The following is an 18,711-nucleotide window of genomic DNA, read 5'->3' on the forward strand; positions in this document are numbered from 1 at the left end:
TATAGAAAATAAAGGAAAGGATTACTGTATTCGTGGTGATAATTCTCCTTTTTACCATTTTTCATAAGAACAACATTAAATTTCGCAGTAATCCATTGAATTAGATAATGACATCAATCTTAAGAAAACTGTGACATTCATCGTTTTTCCCCGCAAACTCTTCAAATGCAAAGAACTACATTAATAATACAGCCATTTTCAGACCTGCTGCTAAATCTGCATTTCGTTCTGCTAAGCGACTCATTAAATTAAAATAAAAATATATTCATAATAAAAAAGTCAGTATAACGAAATAAAAATATCTTTCCCTTGCTGAAAATAAATATCATATTTTTAACGTAAAATATTTTGAATGAAGAGTACAATTCGTTAGTAAGTTTGGACATATTTTATTTTTTTTTATTTTAGTTGGTTATTTAACGGCGCTGTATCAACTACTAGGTTATTTAGCGTCGATAAGATTGGTGATAGCGAGATGATATTTGGCGACATGAGGCCGAGGATAACCTTGCATTCACATTACGGTTGGGGGAAACCTCGGAAAAAAACCCAACCAGGTAATCAGCCCAAGCGGCGATCGAACCCGCGCCCGAACGCAACTTCAGACCGGCAAGCAAGCGCCTTAACCGACTGAGCCAGACATATTTTATATTACAGTAGGCCTAATATAGCAATTGCACAGTGGTCACGTGGTCATTAAATATTTAGCTAATGTACAGTAGTATGTCTACTATGATACGGATGTCTCTGAATTTTGTGTTAATTTTTTCATTGCAGTTCCCTTGTTCTCCACATTTAGTTTCGGACTATCAATCACAGCTCACTAACCTCCGCATCATAGCTTTTCATACAACATGGCATCTCTTGTCCTACAAACTGTACAGAAACTTCAATTTTTTTACTTTTCTCATTACTTTCTTTAAACGTTTTCCTTTCGAAATGTATTGGTTTTTTATTCCATTTAGGGATATTTTCCAGACCTACATACAAAATACACGACACTTACGGCGTAAGTAGAGATAAATGAACAAGCATGCTAATTTCTTCAAGAAGTGACTTATTTCGACATAACGAAATTTCTCTGTAACGAAGTAATTTCAGAGGTTCCTAGGCTTTCGTTTTACTGGTACTCCTGTGATCTCGTCAATACCAAGTGAAGCATCTGTTAATATTCGCATTTGAAAATGTGTGGGGTTATACCCCAGGGCGAATACACAATGAGCCGTACTCACAACGGGAGAGAAACAACGTGAATGATGTGGTTTGATAGCTACAGATAAAGCTTTGCGGGTTGCGGTAGTATCATGGACAGGATCTATGAGTATTTGTTATCGAAAATTGTTGCTAAGCGACCTAGAGCATGGATGTTTGTCCGTTGTCATTGTGATGGCCTTTGATGTCTTAGGTGAAGGCCCGGAGACGTGTCAATCCTAATTCATAAAAGTCCCACCATGCGTCCGATTTTTCATCTGGGGCGATATTTAGAGATTTTTAGAAATGTATTTAATTAAAACGTGAAATGAAGCAAAAACAGTTGTTGTCACAGAGTATAACGGATGTTCGGAAACGATGTGATCATTATATTTTCAATGTTTTGCGTTACGTTAATTGAAACTATGGATGTTGATGAGAGACGATGCAATGATTTGTGAAATTTTAACTATTTAACGGCCCTTTTTTAAAATAACGGGCGATTCAAAGACGAAGGAATGATAAAATTGTAATTGCAATTCTTCATTTGATATTATTTTTAAATTACAGACTGTTCAAAGACGATGGTATTATAATAAATTTGCAATTCTTCATTGAATCTCCCTAAAATAATAAAGTGTGTTCAGAGAATATGAGATGATAATATGCAATTGTAATTCAAAGACTGTTGAGAGGAATGAAAGATGATAATTGTAATTTATTTTCTTTTATTCCACGTACCTTTGAAATTATTGAGGTTATTTATAAACAATGGTGAGATGATGATTGTAATTTTTAATTAACGTTAATTTTTAAATTGCAGAGACTATTAAGAGACAATGAGATGATAATTGTAATTACATTTCATTTTACATTCCTTTTAAATTACAGAGGCTATTTATAGACGACGATGAGATAATAACTAATTCTTCAATTGATGTTACTTTTAAACATCAGAATCTATTCAGAAACTGTTATGAGATGACAATATTATAACTGAATTTCTGCATTTGACTTTCCTTTTAAATTACAGAGACTGTTCAGAGACGATAAATGTAATTCTTCATTTGACGTTCCTTTTATATTCCAAAGACTCTTTCAGAGACGCTGAGATGGCAATTGTAATTGAAATTCATTTGACATTTCTTTTAAATTACAGGGACTATTCAGAGACGATGAGATGACAGTTGTAATGGAATTTCGTTTGACGTTCTTTTTAAATTATAGACTGTTCAGAGACGATGAGATGATAAATGTAATTCTTCATTTGACGTCTCTTTTAATTTACAGAGACTTCATAGGCCTATACTATGAGATGATAAGTGTAATTCTTCATTTGACGATTCTTTTAATTTACATGCTGTTCAGGGACGATGAGATTATAGATGATAGATGTACTTAATTCTTCATTTGACGATTCTTTTAATTTACAGACTGTTCAGGGACGATGAGATGATAGATGTACTTAATTCTTCATTTGACGATTCTTTTAATTTACAGACTGTTCAGGGACGATGAGATGATAGATGTACTTAATTCTTCATTTGACGATTCTTTTAATTTACAGACTGTTCAGGGACGATGAGATGATAGATGTACTTAATTCTTCATTTGACGATTCTTTTAATTTACATACTGTTCAGGGACGATGAGATTATAGATGCAATTATTGTAATTCTTCATTTTACGATTCTTTTAATTTACAGACTGTTCAGAGACGATGAGCTGATAAATGTACTTAATTCTTCATTTGACGCTTCTTTTAATTTACAGAGATTGTAAGACGATAAATGTAATTCTTCATTTGACGCTGACGTTTCTTTTAATTTATAGAGACTGTTATATTGTAAATGCAATTCTTCATTTGATGTTACTTTTAAATTACAGAGACTATTCAGAGACTATGAGATGATAAATGTAATTCTTCATTTGACGTTCCTTTTAAATTACAGAGACTATTTCACTCGCTTTTTTTTAAATTAGGCTTACAGAGTCTGTTCAGAAACGATAAGATGTTAAGTATAATTCTTCATTTAACATTCCTTTTAAATTACAGATATTATTCAAAGATTTTTTGTTTAACGTCCCTTTCCAACTACAGACGTTATTAGGAGAGGATGAGATGACAGTGAGCCACCGGCATAGCTCAGTCGGTTGAGGCGCTTGCCTGCCGATTTGATTCCCGCTTGGGCTGATTATCTAGTTAAGTTTTCCCTAACCATAAAGCGAATGTCAGGTAATATATGGTGAATCCACGTCCTCATTTCGTGAAATACCATGTCGTTATCACCAATTCCATCGTACTTTGTCCAACAAAATATGTAACAGGACCTGCTTCATATCGAATTGCAGTCCAGTACAATGCAAAACCGTTGAATTAGTTGCGACTGGCTCGACAGAAATATATTTTAATTTATTTTATTCACTGTATGGTCAAAAAACCGTCAACAGCGTTTTAATGCTTAAACGCTTTCCTTGATATAGAGTTGAAGGTTTACAAGCTGGGGGCTAAGAAAGCAGTGAACTGTTTTAATTACTCGAGCCCAGACTAACGCTTACGACTCCTAAGGAGAAGTTAGTTGTATATTTAAGTTCTTAACAAGTTTTCCGCTGATTCCATTATCTCGAGGCCTGTTCATGACATCCAGTAACATTAAGCGGAGAGGCATTTGCGTAACTTCATTTCCTACGTTGTGCATTGCCAACCAGCTTCCTCTGATGCGTAAATATCTTGCATAATTCAAGTGGATTTGTGGTGAAGAGAAACGACTTTCTGACTACTTAGGACCTTTCTGTTCTCATTTCATCACATCTCTAAATGCCGTCTGTATTTCGAAAGTGGGGCTCAATGAAGTTTTACACTTGCAGTTATCTATTCATCGTCTCTGATCACTGATTAACCATAATCATCATCATCATCATCATCATCATCATCATCATCATCATCCCTCTTTGGGCCATGGAATTTCTCTGAACCTTCCACCATGTTTCTGTGTCTTTTGCTAATGACCTGTAATTAGATTTACCCAGGAGTTTTGTATCTTCAATTATTCAATCCTCACGTCTGACCTTACATGCTACTTTCGCTCTTATCTTCTCGGCTGTCGCTGTTAGAATTCTTTTGATGGGTAAATTATTATCACTTGATCTTATTACATGCCTCTTCCATTTTGATCGCTGCTCTCCGTGAAGTCCCTGTGTGGCGCAGGCAGTAAGCGCTGGCTTTCTGTATCCGAGGTTGCGGGTTCGATCCCGGCCAGGTCGATGGCATTTAATCCTGCTTAAATGCGACAGGATCATGTCAGTAAATTTAGTGTCATGTAAAAGAACTCCTGCGGGACAAAATTCTGGCACACCGGCGACGCTGATATAACCTCGGCAGTTGCGGGCGTCGTTAAATAAATTACAATTTAAATTTACTCCGTGAATAGCTTTTGCCTTCAACATGAGCGTTAAATGAAGAATTGCAATTAAGTCTATTAGCTCTGTCTCATCGTCTCTGAATAACTTCTGTACTGTAAAAGGGACAGTAGTTTAAAAGGAACGTGAAATGAATTATAGTTTCAATTATATCTTTTCGTTCCTGAATAACCTCTGTAGTTTAAAAAGAACGTGAAATGAAAAATTATAGTTTCAATTATATCTTTTCGTTCCTAAATAGCCTCTGTAGTTTAAAAGGAACGTGAAATGAAAAATTACCGTTTAAATTATATCTTTTCGTTCCTGAATAGCCTGTTTAGTTTAATAATAATAATAATAATAATAATAATAATAATAATAATAATGATTTATTTAACCTGGCAGAGTTAAGGCCATACGGCCTTCTCTAACACTCAACCAGGAGTAAAGGCTGCGTTACAAAAACACTACAAATTTACGAATTACACTACAAGGTAAGGAACGTGAAACGAAAAATTATAGTTTCAGTTATATCTTTTCGTTTCTGAATAGCCTCTGTAGTTTAAAAGGAACGTGAAATGAAAAAAAATATAGTCTCAGTTATATCTTTCGTTCCTGAATAGCCTGTGTAGTTTAAAAGGAACGTGAAATGAAGAATTATAGTTTCAGTTATATCTTTTCGTTCCTAAATAGCCTCTGTAGTTTAAAAGGAACGTGAAATAAAAAATTATAGTTTCAATTACAGTATATATTTTCGTTCCTGAATAGCCTCTGTAGTTTAAAAAGAGCGTGAAATGAAAAATTATAGTTTCAGTTATATCTTTTCGTTCCTAAATAGCCTCTGTAGTTTAAAAGGAACGTGAAATGAAGAATTATAGTTTCAGTTATATCTTTTCGTTCCTAAATAGCCTGTGTAGTTTAAAAGGAACGTGAAATGAAGAATTATAGTTTCAGTTATATCTTTTCGTTCCTAAATAGCCTCTGTAGTTTAAAAGGAACGTGAAATAAAAAATTATAGTTTCAATTACAGTATATATTTTCGTTCCTGAATAGCCTCTGTAGTTTAAAAAGAGCGTGAAATGAAAAATTATAGTTTCAGTTATATCTTTTCGTTCCTAAATAGCCTCTGTAGTTTAAAAGGAACGTGAAATGAAGAATTATAGTTTCAATTATATCTTTTTGTTCCTGAATAGCCTCTCTAGTTTAAAAGGAACGTGAAATGAAAAAAAAATATATATAGTTTCAAATATATCTTTTCGTTCCTGAATAGCCTGTGTAGTTTAAAAGGAACGTAAAATGAAGAATTATAGTTTCAATTATATCTTTTCGTTCCTGAATAGCCTCTGTAGTTTAAAAGGAACGTGAAATGAAAAATTATAGTTTCAATTACAGTATATATTTTCATTCCTGAATAGCCTCTGTAGTTTAAAAGGAACGTGAAATGAAAAAAAAAATATAGTGTCAATTATATCTTTTCGTTCCTGAATAGCCTGTGTAGTTTAAAAGAAACGTGAAATGAAGAATTATAGTTTCAGTTATATCTTTTCGTTCCCTAATAGCCTCTGTAGTTTAAAAGGAAGGTGAAATGAAAAATTATAGTTTCAATTATAGGCCTATATTTTCGTTCGTAAATAGCCTCTGTAGTTTAAAAGGAACGTGAAATGAAAAAAATTATAGTTTCAATTATATCTTTTCGTTCCCGAATAGTCTCTGTAGTTTGAAAGGAACGTGAAATGAATTACGATATCAGTTATCTTTTTGTCTCTCAATAGACTCTGTAGTTTAAAAGGAACCTTGAATGAAGAATTACAATTTCAATAAAACCTTTTCGTCTCTGAATAAGCTATGTATTTTGAAAGGGACGTAAAATGAATAATTACAAATTCAATTATCTTTTGATTTGAGAATAACCTCTGTAGTTTAAAAGGAACGTGAAATGAAGAATTAAAATTTCAGTTACCTTCTCGTCTCTGAATAGCCTCTGAAGTTTATAAGGAACGTGAAATGAAGAATTACAGGTTCAATAAATCTTTTCGTCTCTGAATAGCTTCTATAGTTGAAAAGGAACGTGAAATAAATGATTACAGTTTAAATTATGTTTTCGTTTCTGAATACCTGTGCAATTTAAAAGGAACATGAAATGAATTACAATTTCAGTTTTCTTTTCATTTGTGAATAGCGTCTGTAGTTTGAGGAAGAATTATAATTTCAGTTATCTCTTCGTTTGAGAATAGCCTCTGCAGTTTAAATGGAACGTGAAATGAATTACTTATATTTTCGTCTCTGAATAGCGTCTTTAGTTTAAAAGGAGCATGAAATGAATTATCTTTTCGTCCCTGAATAGCCTTTGTAGCTTAAAAGGAATGTTAAAGAAAGAATTACTTATCTTTTTGTCTCTGAATAACCTCTGTAGTTTAAAAAAAACGTGAAATAAAAAAAGTCCAAATCTACGCATCTTTTCGTTTGTGATTAGGTTCTGTAATTTGAAAGGAATTTGAAATGAAGAATCCAATTCATTACAGTTACGTTATCGTCTATGTATAACGTGTCTAATTCAAAAGGAACATAAAAATAAGAGATACAATATTACAATTATTGTGTTATCACCTGTGTATAGCTTCTTTGGTATAAAAAGAACGTTAAGTGAGAAATTGCAATATTACATTATCATTTCATATTCTCTGAATAGTCAATGTAGTGCAAACGGAACGTTTGACTAAGTAATGAATTAGAATTATAGTTATCATCTTATCGTCTGTGGATATTCTCTGTAATTTTATAAGAACGTCAAATAAAAAGATTACAGTTATGTTTTGCATGTTACTATCTGTGTTATCGTTTGTTATTCACAAGCTATATTAAGTAAATAATTAAAATTACGATCTCGTGTCATCATTTGTGAATACCCACTTCGTTTCCAGGGATATATTGTAAAGGTAATCACTATAATAAGTCCAAAATGATAATATACATATACTTAACAATTTATGTTTACTTATATTCGCTTTATAATCAGACATTTCTTGAGAGATTTCCACAGAACGTTGTGTTCCATTGTCCCAGAGAATTCACAAGCATATAGGCCTACAATTGTAAAGCACAGAGATAGTTTTTCTCGTGATTTCGTCACTACCTGAATGTGGCAATGTTCAGCATATTGGACCACGCCCATTTCTGCCATTCACGCTATTTTCAAAGCTTCGATATCCATCCGAGCGTAAAGCGGATAATCCAGGCGATGAACACTGCTGTTATCATACAGCGGACCTGGGATCGAGTTCCGGATTTGTATCTCTCCGATGGCAATGGTGCTACGTCTTTGTCTTGACCAACCAACCCTTCGGTGTACAGTCTCTACAGTCTCTTGTATGTGAGATTATGCATTGATTCCTATCAGTCTTGTGGGATTTAGGGATTGAATCATTGTATGGCGGGTGTACCTTGTGCGTCGCGGTCTATTTCGCTGTCAGCTTGTCACTGCATCGTCAGTTTATCGCCTCCGGATTGTTTCTGTAGTTTAAAATGTGATTATTTTACTATTATAATTGCAATATAGGAAAAATTGTTTTGCTTTGTCATAAGAATTATAAAGAGGCAGTACAGTACTGTGCTTTCAGAAATAGATTTAGAGCTTTTTGCGGCGATACACGCCTACAACAACCATAATAATAATAATAATAATAATAATAATAATAATAATAATAATAATAATAATAGTGATGATAATAATAATAATAATAATAATAATAATAATAATCTATACTAATAATAAATCTGTAGCCGAAATTTTTCTGGTAATATTCGATTTTCCAAGGGAAGAACGTGCTAAGTCACATTTTACTGTTTTTACAGGAGAGCAAGTTTAAAGTTTCAAGGTCCATTACATTCTATTGTTTCTGAGTTATCATTTTTCAAATATTTCTGGCTTAATCAAGTTTTTACTCTGTACAATTAAACCACTGAAATCTCTATTGCCTGAGGTATTACATGGCATCCAAAACAAAAAATTGATAATTTTGGACTTAATAGGTTTTTCCCCTGGATATAATTAACCACCCTGAAACCGAAAATCGCATTTTTGAAATTTTTGTTTGTATGTCTGTCTGTATGTTTGTTACCTTTTCACGCGATAATGGCTGAACCGATTTACATGAAAATTGGAATATAAATTAAGTTCGTTGTAACTTAGATTTTAGGCTATATGGCATTCAAAATACTTTATTTAAAAGGGGGATAATAAGGGGGCCTGAATTAAATAAATCGAAATATCTTGTTTATTATTGATTTTTGTGAAAAATGTTACATAACAAAAGTTTCTTTAAAAATGATTTCCGATAAGTTTTATTCTTTACAAAATTTTGATAGGACTGATATTTAATGAGATAAATGAGTTTTAAAATTAAAATAACGCCATCTAAGACGGTGCAATGAATTAAGAACAAATGACTTCGTCTATAAGGGGCCTTGGACAACAACAATCGAAACAGGGGCCTTGGACATCAACAATCGAAAGCTATTAAAATAGCCTACAAAGAATGTTTCTGTGTTTGTATGAAGTAATATCAGAAGCTAAATTAACCGATTTGTATAATTAATTATTATTTCACCATTGGAAAGTGTAGTTTCTCTAGATGGACATAATGCTATAATGTTATTACAGTAACGTCTGAGTAAATCGAGGACAGGTAAGATTAAAATAGCTTCTTATGCACAGAAAATTTGATAGGCTATTTTGTACATTCTTTTTCTGTATTTCTTAAAATAATATTTATGTACACTCATTTTAATCTCAGAGAATTAACGAACAACGAGAGTGTATTGATTTAGTATGCAGTAATAGTACGTTAGCTTAGCAATCCATTATTTTATAATTCAGATTTTAACTATGCTCAATTGAATCGTGTTAAAATGCATAAAATATATGTGCAATAAATGCAGTGCAAAAAAAATTGCGTAATGAGCGAAGCAGATTATCTTGCGCTATTGTAAAAGTTGTTCCCTGGATCAAACGTCCTATTTTAATTATGTAATTACTTTATATTTATTTCTAATAGGTGCAGCGGAGCGCACGGGTACGGCTAGTAATAATAATAATAATAATAATAATAATAATAATAATAATAATGATTTCATACTTCCATCCTGTCATTATTTCGCATATATCAGGTTTTTTTCCCCTTTCCTAACCGTTTTTAACGTGTCGCGAGTTATTCAACTGTTTAGAAAATCGTTTTCTGCGCGGTCCGCTGCATTTATACGTATGTCTTGCACTTTTTCGTTACGATATGCTGGCCTTGCCAAATGACGCATCCGTATAGATGTATTTAGGTCAAAACGGTGGCGCCATAAATGTAACTTCTATGACAGATGAACTTTTTCACTTAAAGATTTACACAAAAATGGATAAAATAAAAGGAAATAGAAATATGTAAGACATGAGTCTCGTTTAACAGATGTCCTAAGCGCTTTCATAGCCCTTAATGGGAGAGGATGATATAATTTTAATCCCCCCCCCCCTATAATTTATGCGAATTTTTCATTTGCTGTATATAGAAATAACATTACTGCAACAACTTAAATTCAAAATTAGTTTTTGAAAGAAATGAAAAAGTACCAGAATACAGTAATTCATTCAAATGGATATTTATCTCAGCAATTTTTAAAGATAAATTCAAAACCGATTTGATCCACCGCTGTCTGACCGTGAAACGAGTGGGCCCGGGTTCAAATTCTGGTTGGTTTTTTTTTCTGGAGTTTTTCCTCAACGAATTGAAGCATCATTTCTGTGTAACTTTCGGCGTTTGACCTCGGACTCATTTCGCCATTATTCATTTACATATCACCATCCATACCATACCCAAAGTTAAGTTCACGGTGCGACCTGATGTACTTGTACAAGACCGCGGCCGTTCGGCTACACAATCGTTCATAGAACAAGAGTGTTAAGCACAATAAGCCTCAGACTGCAGTGTAAGTCTTCGGGTCCGTCCTCCGCACAAGAGAAAAAAAATACCTCGACAATTTACTCTTGAATAAAAGCACATTCTTTAAAATATCTGGAGCGTAATGAATTTTGATATTGGCTTTCAACATTTCTTTAGATAAATGATTACATTTTAAAAATGCATTTTAGAGGTACTTTTATAGAAATAGGGAGGGGTATTTTTCAAATGCAACAAAATAAATTTCTACTCCAGAGAAAAGATTCTTAATAGAATAAAGAATGTATGTTTCACATATCATACATGTAACATTAATAAAATCAGAATACATAATTGCCTTTTTAAAAATAAAGCCAAAAAGTAAAGTTGTGGGAAATTACAATTAAAATGTAGTGTCATTTAAAAACCTTGTCCTCCAGAGCTTCAGAAATTGCGTTACAGCGCCTGACGAAGCAATAAATGCACATTAAATTCTATGTAGGCCTATTACATTGTTTCACCTATTATATGTATTTATTTTTTTTAATCAGTTCGTTTTCCACAAAAGCAAAACGATTCTCTCCCTTTAACTCGTCCTTTTTTTTTGGGGGGGGGGGGAGTGTTTTTCGACCTGACATAAGACGGAGGTATTAGATGACGGCCCATCTCAAAGGAGACAACACATTTTTGTATGTATTTTATTTTATTGGGTTATTTTACGACGCTGTATCAACATCTAGATTATTCAGCGTCTGAATGAAATGAAGGTGATAATGCCGGTGAAATGAGTCCGGGGTCCAGCACCAGCATTTGCTCGTATTAGGTTGAGGGAAAACTCCGGAAAAAAACCTCAACCAGATAACTTGCCCCGACCGGGATTCGAACCCGGGCCACCTGGTTTCGCGGCCAGACGCGCTGACCGTTACTCCACAGATGTGGACTGTATGTATGTATGTATGTATGTATGTATGTATGTATGTATGTATGTATGTATACCCGGTGGCAATGGTAACTAATTACACTCAATAATGACAATTAATAAACACAATTAATAAAAAATACAAATAATAATTATAATACTAATAATAATAATATTAATAATAATAACAATAGGCTAATAATAATACTTACTTACTGGCTTTTAAGGAACCCGGAGGTTCATTGCCGCCCTCACATAAGCCCGCCATTGTTCTCTATTCTGAGCAAGATTAATCCATTCTCTATCATCATATCCCACCTCCCTGAAATCCATTTTAATATTATCTTCCCATCTACATCTCGGCCTCCCTAAAGGTCTTTTTCCCTCCTGCCTCCCAACTATCCAGATATTAATTTTACACACACAAGCGTTCATTAGAAATCTCAGTTTTTTTTAGGGGACTTCGATAAATAAAACAAAAGAACGTATTGTGAACTTGTCGGACCCGCTAATGTTTATTTTTACACTTAAATTCCTAGTTAAGTTATATTATTATTTCAGTTTAAAAATATTTTATTGTATATTAATGAACTTTATTGATTTCGCTCATGGGATGGTAATTTGCTAAATAAAAATTTGAAAGTAAGGCTTGATTTCTAATTGTTATTGTTGATTTTTTGTTGTCTAATCTTTTATTTGCATAATTTTTAATACATCGACGTTACGATAATAGATCCCTTGAAAGGAAAATATCGTCTTTCATACCGTGTAGGTAGGCCCATTAATTGAAGATGAGAAACATTTGAGTGTTGATAAAAATATACATTGATTTTATTGAAATGGGGAATATGCATGCATTTGTTTTTTTTTTCCGCTGAAAGTGGGTTATTCTGATGTGAAATATGATAATCTCATAGTAAGTTTCTAAACCTTTAAACTTTACTTCTTTACTGATTTAAAAGGCAAATAGGTGCAAAAAATTGAGCATTCCACGTGGGTGGAGAACTCCATTTCATCTGTGTGACGTCACTGTACAGGAAACCACTACAGCTGTTCCTGAGTGCAAGAGAGTAGATCTTTTTTGGGCTTCGTATTTACATTCCTGTCATTTGCTCGCTCGTCGTTCGTTGTATAGTCTTGCCAGTGTAAATTCTGTCCGTTTGTAAACAAGAAGCGCGTGGCGTGTCTCGACGAGTCGTTTTGCTATTTGAGATTGCCAGCGTTGGACGCACATTATTCCGCGAAATAGTGCGGCAGCAAAATATATTTAAAGTTACATTTATATTTGAAAATAAAACAATAAACCCAATATAATTCTATAATAGTACATTATGCAACGAGCCTGTAATGAAGGTAATTAAGAAGTGAGTATGGATATTTATGAAACGAGCGCAAGCGAGTTTCATAATTTTCATACGAGCTTCTTAATTACCATTATAGGCGAGTTTCATACGACTTTTTATGCTCGACCATATTTCTGACTTGATATTATTAATTTTTGAGCAATGTCCCGTATGTTGTGAGATGTGCGCAGACGCGAAAGTATTGATTTTTTCCGAGGAACAGATGTCCACATTGACCTTGCTAGGCCATAAGAACCTACAGAGATAACATTGAAATTAAATTAGACATTGAAAAACGAGATGACAAATTGAATTTATTTGAATATTATTTACAATTAACGCTAATTATTATAGTAACAGAACATATCCTTCTGCGACAGTATTGGATTTCCAGCCTCCGTGACTTTTCGCTAATTCTCTTTCGATTGCATATCCGAGAATAATCGATACTTGCGGTTTTATAACGGTAGAAAGCTGACCTGTCATTGGCTGAACAGTTGTAACCTGAGTCGTCATTGGCTGAAAGACCTGACCTTTAATGAGTAGGTGTACTTTAATGACATGCATTAAAGGTCTGCTACCAGGTGTATAATTACTACATTTCGACATGGTCGAGCATAAATTTATATAAACTTAAAACAAAAATCACGTGAACTAGGAAACATTAAAATGTTCTTTCCCACTTACACCTGGCCTCTGGAAATCTGTACATTCTGTACTTGAGTGAATGGAGCTAAGGCCTATATACATAGGCTAAATATACGTATATTTGTTTAATTCGAATTTACTATAAATACAGTCAACTGTAGATATAGTGAACATTCGGCTATAGCGAATCTAAATCGTTTTCCCGACCCGCTTAAAAAGTACATTCCGTTTATAGTGAACCCTCGCTTCGGTTATAGTGAACCTTAAAAATTGAAGTAACAAGTGTTGTATCCTGACAAATTCTTATTTGAAGTCAGATCTTCTTGTATAACATTGAATGAATGTTGAGAACAACATTCTAAATTTCTCACTCCTTCAGTCAAAGGACAAAGGTAGGATTAGTGATTCCTAGACAATGAGGTGTACTGTAAATCCAGGCAACGCGTGACGACCTTGCCTCACTCCACCATCTAAGGATTGTGTTCTCAGGCACACTATTCTACTGTTATTTCTAATCCTCCACCGTCAAAGGGTTGCCTTTTGTTCTCAGAAACATTTCCATTATGTCGGATAGCATCGAAACAACGGAAAATAAAATTGCCTTCTTTTATTAAAAGGGGATGGACATTATGTCCAGACCATAAATTAAGGTAAGATTCCAATGGCCTTTAAATTCCATCAACCCCCTCCCAGTTTCCATTGAGTGACCTGGGAAATTCCAAGGTTGAGTACGCAGTCACACTGTTCTCAGGCACACTATTCTACTGTTATTTCTAATCCTTCACCGTCAAAGGGTTGCCTTTTGTTCTCAGAAACATTTCCATTATGTCGGATAGCATCGAAACAACGGAAAATAAAATTGCCTTCTTTTATTAAAAGGGGACGGACATTATGTCCAGACCATAAATTAAGGTAAGATTCGATGGCCTTCAAATTCCATCAACCCCCTCCCAGTTTCCATTGAGTGACCTGGGAAATTCCAAGGCTGAGTACGCAGTCACACCATAACAGCATTTTTCTACCTGATCAGTCTGTTTCTAGTGTTCCAACAGTGAATGTACTGTATAAAAATGTCGAAGCGTGAAGTGTTTTCTTTGGAAGATAAGGTGAATATTGTAAATGACATTGAACGTGGTCTTTCGCAAGCGGACGTGGGTCGACAGCATAGTGTAAATAAATCAGCTGTGAGTAACAGTATACAGTGTAATCCATTCCACAAAAATGAAATATTTTAATTACTGTATAGTATTTTATTTTCTTGTTCACAATTTCATTCATTCCTGTCATTTAAGGTTAGGAGAGAGACACTTTGGATTTAGTGAACCTAGGATATAGTGAACGAAATATGCAAGTCCGCAGAGGTTCACTATATCCGGAGTTGACTGTAGATACAGACGTGGACAAATTATTAACAAAATTGATGATTTTTATGATAAGTCTGTTCAGAAAATTTGACTTTTCAATTTAGACTACAGTTGACAATTTTGCATATTTCTATCATTACAATAGACAGAAATATGCAAAAATGTCAACTTTAGTTTAAATTGAAGAGTTAAATTTTGTAAAAATATATAATAAAAATCTTCAATTTTGCTAATAATTGATAAATTAGCAAAAATGTCAACTACAGTCTAAATTGAAGAGTCAAATTTTTTATAACTATAAAATAAAAATCTTCAGTTTTGCTAATAATTTGGAAATATCCAAGATGTCAACTGTATTCCAAATTGAATCGAATTTTGTAAAAATATATAATACAAACCTTCAGTTTTGCTAATAATTTGTAAATATGCAAAAATATCAAAAGTAGTCCAAATTGAAGAGTTAAATTTTCTAAAAATATACAATACAAATCTTCAATTTTGCTAATAATTTGGAAATACGCAAAAATGTGAACTGTATCTAAATTGAAGAATCATATTTTGTAAAAATATATTTTTAAAATCTTCAATTTTGCTAATAATTTGTCCACGTTTGTAGTTGTTGGGACTGACTTATTTTGAAACGAAAATCCTGTATAACCTACACAGAAGTCAAACGCCACAGATGTTGGATATTTCTTTTTCTGAATAATGACTAGAGTACTGCGTTACAAGTTAAGTGTACATCTATCATACTAGCTTCGCTTGATATGGAGTGGTTAGTTATTAAGAATTGTGGGTAACACAAAATAAGAAACTGTGACGTTGTAGTTCTTAGAAATGGGTTATACTACATGAGCATAAAGTGTAGATAAACAGAGAAGAGGAGATGAAGAGAAAAGGAAGAAGAGACGGGTGGGAAGAGAAAAAACTGGGAACAAAGATGGAGAAAAAGAATAGAGAAAAATAAGAGAGGGGAAATAGGGAAAGGTAAGATGAGAAAGGAATAGAAAAATAAATAATACCGTAGATCAGGAAAACAAAGGGTAAAAGAAAGCGAATATGAAATAGTGGAGAAAAGGAAGTGAATATACTGACGGGATAAGAGGAAAAAAAAAATGAGATGAAGGAAAATGGTGGAAAGGAGAAGAAAAGGAGATAAAGAATGGTAAACGAAGACAAGATTAGAAAGGAAAGAAGAATGAAAAACGAAAGAGAAGTACAGCAAGAGAGAAAGAAGAGAAGGAGATGAGGAATATAGGGGAAAGAGATGAGATAAAAGAGGGTAAAAGGAAAGAAAAAGAAAATATTAGGAAAAGGGATAGTTGCTTTTGTCTATGTGCCCAGATTTTATGTCCACTCTATAGTTCACAGCAATTACTATTGATTTTTTTTCTTCAGATTTTAAAGAACATAGTCATTAGGTACTCTATTTTCACCTGACATTCATTTTTGCCGACAAGGTCGTTGTGTTTTATGTTTTTTTCATCAGTTTTTTTTATTTTAAATTATGTATCTATGCCCTACAGAGAAATTTATCATCAGGCTTATTTTCTATTCGGCTTTGGCGTTAGGCTATATGACTTTTTATGTATTCTTTTTCATTTTCAGAGGTACACATTCGAACAAATGAATGAATGAGCGAACGAATAAATAAATAAATAAATAAATAAATAAATAAATAAATAAATAAATAAATAAATAAATAAATAAAAAGGTTTATTTAACGACGCTCGTAACTGCAGAGGTTATATCAGCATCGCCAGTGTGCCGGAATTTTGTCCCGCAGGAGTTCTTTTACATGCCAGTAAATCTACTGACATGAGCCTGTCGCATTTAAGCGAACTTAAATGCCATCGACGTGGGCCGCAACCTCGAGCACAGGTCAGCGCTATACCGACTACGCTACCCAGGCCGACAATAAGTAAATAAATAAGTGAATAAATAAATGAATTAATGAATAAATAACGTATTTCCGATAATTGTATCTGATATGCAGTGGTCTTTCCTATGACTGTAATTCATTCTGTTTATTGACTCGTACATAAGACGCATGTCCTCGCTAAATTTTATATAATACTTAAAATTCTAAATAGAAATTGTTTGTGGACAACTGATAAACGCATTTGTACAAATAACTATTATGCACCTATTATGCTGCCGTCTAGCTTTGACGTGGGCGGAAAATAACCGTAAATTTTGCCTAAACCTGTGTCAATCATGGAGAGTGTTATTTTGTATTAAAATCTGTTGCTAGGTTTCGTAAATTTACTTCCGTAGGATTTTTGTATCTCTCGGGTTTGAACTCACAAACCTCTGATCTTATGGCATGATCACCACTCTAGACAGCCGTTGCGGATCGTCAGTCGTTTATCGGGCGTTAATGAATCTGTTATCTTCAAGAGACGTTTGGAAAATAACAGCTGTTAATTTGGCGTTTGTGAAGCAAAATTTGACGTTGGTGAAACCAGGCGTAAGTGACGTGGGCCGTTGTGTTTATAAACTCGGTGTCTTACCGGTTTGGGCCAGTGTTCCACGTGATGCGTTCTCTCCACCGCATCGTGGTTCCCAGCGCTGCCTGGTTGCGTTGGCAGTACTGATTTCGTGAGACGGAGTTCCTACTAATCGCAGTTGCTCTCGCCACGAGAGCTGGGGAGGACAACAGTCTCCATCCGAGCGTGAAGCGGCTGGCCGGCGCACACGGAATAATAATCAAGTCCGTCTTGCAGTGGATCAGATATCACACCTTGAATAGCAGCTTAGCCTTGATTTTAGACTACTGAATCAACAGCTTCACGATGATGGACTGGGGAATCAGACGTAAGTCTTACGCAATTACTTTATTGTTGTTGTTGGTCTTCAAACATTTCCGGTCTCACGCTTTTGCTTGTGTGTGTAAGGATAAAAATGAGCGTATTCATACTTTTACGATATTATTTCCTTTCTTTTTTTATTTTGTGCGGTGAGATACATAACACCTGATTTACACAGGATTCTTCGTCTTTTGTTTAGAATCAACAATGTGAAAACAAATGAAAGTTTAGTAACACACGCAATGAATGTATAGAGGATTTCACGTTAAGACAAAAGCATTCCGCATATGGGGCTATTCCATCAAATGACCAGTTGCCACAGAAACGTCTATCACATAACTTGTACAATGTATTAGGCAAGGCCTATAAAACCAACCCTTTTTTTTAACGTGGAATCCTCTATAGTACGTAGAATGTTGTTCTAGTTCTGATAATATATTTTCTTTAAGGTTATTTATATACGCTTTAACATCTGTGGTCATATCGCGTGTTAGGATCTGTGGGTATACCAGTAGGTCGTTTTCACTATTGTTGCGTTCCTGTTAATATTGTGTATTGTAGATGGCTTGTGTTCATGTAACTGATTATAGATTTTGATTAATGTTTATGATATTGGTGATTGAGGCGGTGATGAATCATGGCATGTAAATTTCCAATCAGACATTTGCCTTTGCGACTGAGGGAAATCATGAAAAATCTCAGTCAAATTGCTCGGCCACGGGGTTTGAACTCGGGATCGCCTGAATACGAGTCGGTAGTTCTGATATTGCGTTGAATTGCTTTAAATTTTTATTGCATGGCGGCGCTATTGCTTAATATGTTAATGAAGTATTGTTTGTAATGAGATATAAACATTAACAGTGAAAAAGAGTTTTTAGTTTTCTAGCTACGCCGGCATACGTACAATCTGAATGACTGAAATATTGTTTGACATGTTAATAAACATTTATCAAAGGAAAGTAATGTTTCGAGGAAATCATGTTGTAAAGTATCGTTGTACGAAATTATGCGTTTTTTTTTTTTTTTTTACTAATAGTGTTTTGGTAATATCTAACATCGAGACCGAAAATTGTAGCAATATTTTTGACGGTATAACAAAAAACCTCTGTTCCTCCT

General features: G+C 34.0%; 1 protein-coding gene across 7 annotated transcripts in view; it reads left to right on the forward strand.

Annotated features, from left to right (window-relative positions):
• Positions 1-18,711, forward strand: part of cno (adherens junction formation factor afadin) — a 552,013-nt gene that overhangs the window by 290,822 nt on the left and 242,480 nt on the right. The window contains exon 1 of one of the 7 annotated variants that reach the window (XM_069832779.1): positions 17,335-17,602. The exons of the other annotated variants lie outside the window; for them this stretch is intronic. Coding sequence (XP_069688880.1) covers positions 17,581-17,602 — 22 coding nt within the window. The 5' untranslated portion in view covers positions 17,335-17,580. Of the gene's footprint in view, positions 1-17,334; positions 17,603-18,711 lie in introns of those variants that run through there. 7 annotated transcript variants of the gene reach the window in all.

The sequence above is a fragment of the Periplaneta americana genome, chromosome 8 (genome assembly GCF_040183065.1).
Source record: "Periplaneta americana isolate PAMFEO1 chromosome 8, P.americana_PAMFEO1_priV1, whole genome shotgun sequence".
Classification (NCBI taxonomy): domain Eukaryota; kingdom Metazoa; phylum Arthropoda; class Insecta; order Blattodea; family Blattidae; genus Periplaneta; species Periplaneta americana.